Source organism: Limulus polyphemus, unplaced genomic scaffold (assembly GCF_000517525.1).
Source record: "Limulus polyphemus unplaced genomic scaffold, Limulus_polyphemus-2.1.2 Scaffold1122, whole genome shotgun sequence".
Lineage (NCBI taxonomy): Eukaryota > Metazoa > Arthropoda > Merostomata > Xiphosura > Limulidae > Limulus > Limulus polyphemus.
The window spans coordinates 146256-147326 of NW_013666732.1; the positions used below are offsets into that span (position 1 = coordinate 146256).

Genomic DNA, 1071 nt, shown 5'->3' on the forward strand with positions numbered 1-1071 from the left:
TGTGCTTAATTACAAACAAACAAACTCAACTTTTGAATTACGTGAACATAATGTTACATACGGTCTCATTCTGTTTTTATACGTAGTCACTGTAAACTATAGAAATTGTGTAAATCTCTATGCAAAGAAAGTCGGTTAAATAACGTAAAGAAGATTCTGCTGTTAATATATATACACATATATTAGTACAAATACGTTAAATTTCTCTAAGGATATTGAAGCCCATGTAATAATCGTCCTCTTTCTGTTAGTTCTCCTAGTCCAACTTTTTCATCATTTCCTTTTCTGTCACGATTCTTAAACAATTTCTATTATGTGTTAAACGTAAAAATACTGGTAATTTAATTACTTTTATTTCCATATTCAAGCATTTGTTATTTCCAGTGTGATTTTATTTGCTTTATACTTTATTAATAACACTATTCATCGCATCTGACAACAAACAGTACGTAAATACAGTACACACTTATCAAGTTTTGCATCTGTCAGCTAAATATATTTTCATAATTGTCCAAGTGTTTTTCTAGGAAAACGTTCAACACCTACTATACTTCCCAGGATGTGGTATATGATTTATTTTAAGAAGACATTTATTGAGAAACTTTATAAATTCATAATATATTTTAATAAACTGTTTTGATAAGGCTCACACATTAGTGGAAATGATTTATTGGGAATGAAAATAAAACAAAAATTAACAAAAAATAAGATATTTTTTATTAGTAATGATATTTGAATATCTGTAACCTAAGATATAAAAAAAAGTAAATATATGAATTGGAAAAACAAATAAGCCTCTTATCTGTATTATAGTTTTGTTTAGTAATGTGTAATTCTGAATGATTTTTCAGTGCATTTGTAAAAGTTCCTACATTAAACATAATTATATATTTTTTATGCAGGAAAACTTGTTGCGGGATATGTAGTCAAGCCTAACGGTCAGTGGCTGTTGATTGGAAAACATGATCCTCTGAAACCGCAGGTATTTGGACAAACCATTCGATAATCATTGAAAATGTGTGTAATTAAAGCTAACCAGATAATGTGAGAACTATCGAACAATTCTATATA

General features: G+C 27.9%; 1 protein-coding gene across 1 annotated transcript in view; it reads left to right on the top strand.

Annotated features, from left to right (window-relative positions):
* The window catches only part of LOC106462234 (peptidylglycine alpha-hydroxylating monooxygenase-like), an 18304-nt gene extending 17233 nt beyond the window's left edge, over positions 1-1071 (top strand). The window contains exon 8 of the mRNA XM_013922133.2: positions 903-1071. Within this exon, the coding sequence (XP_013777587.1) occupies positions 903-1006 (104 nt within the window). The 3' untranslated portion in view covers positions 1007-1071. The remainder of the gene's footprint in view (positions 1-902) is intronic.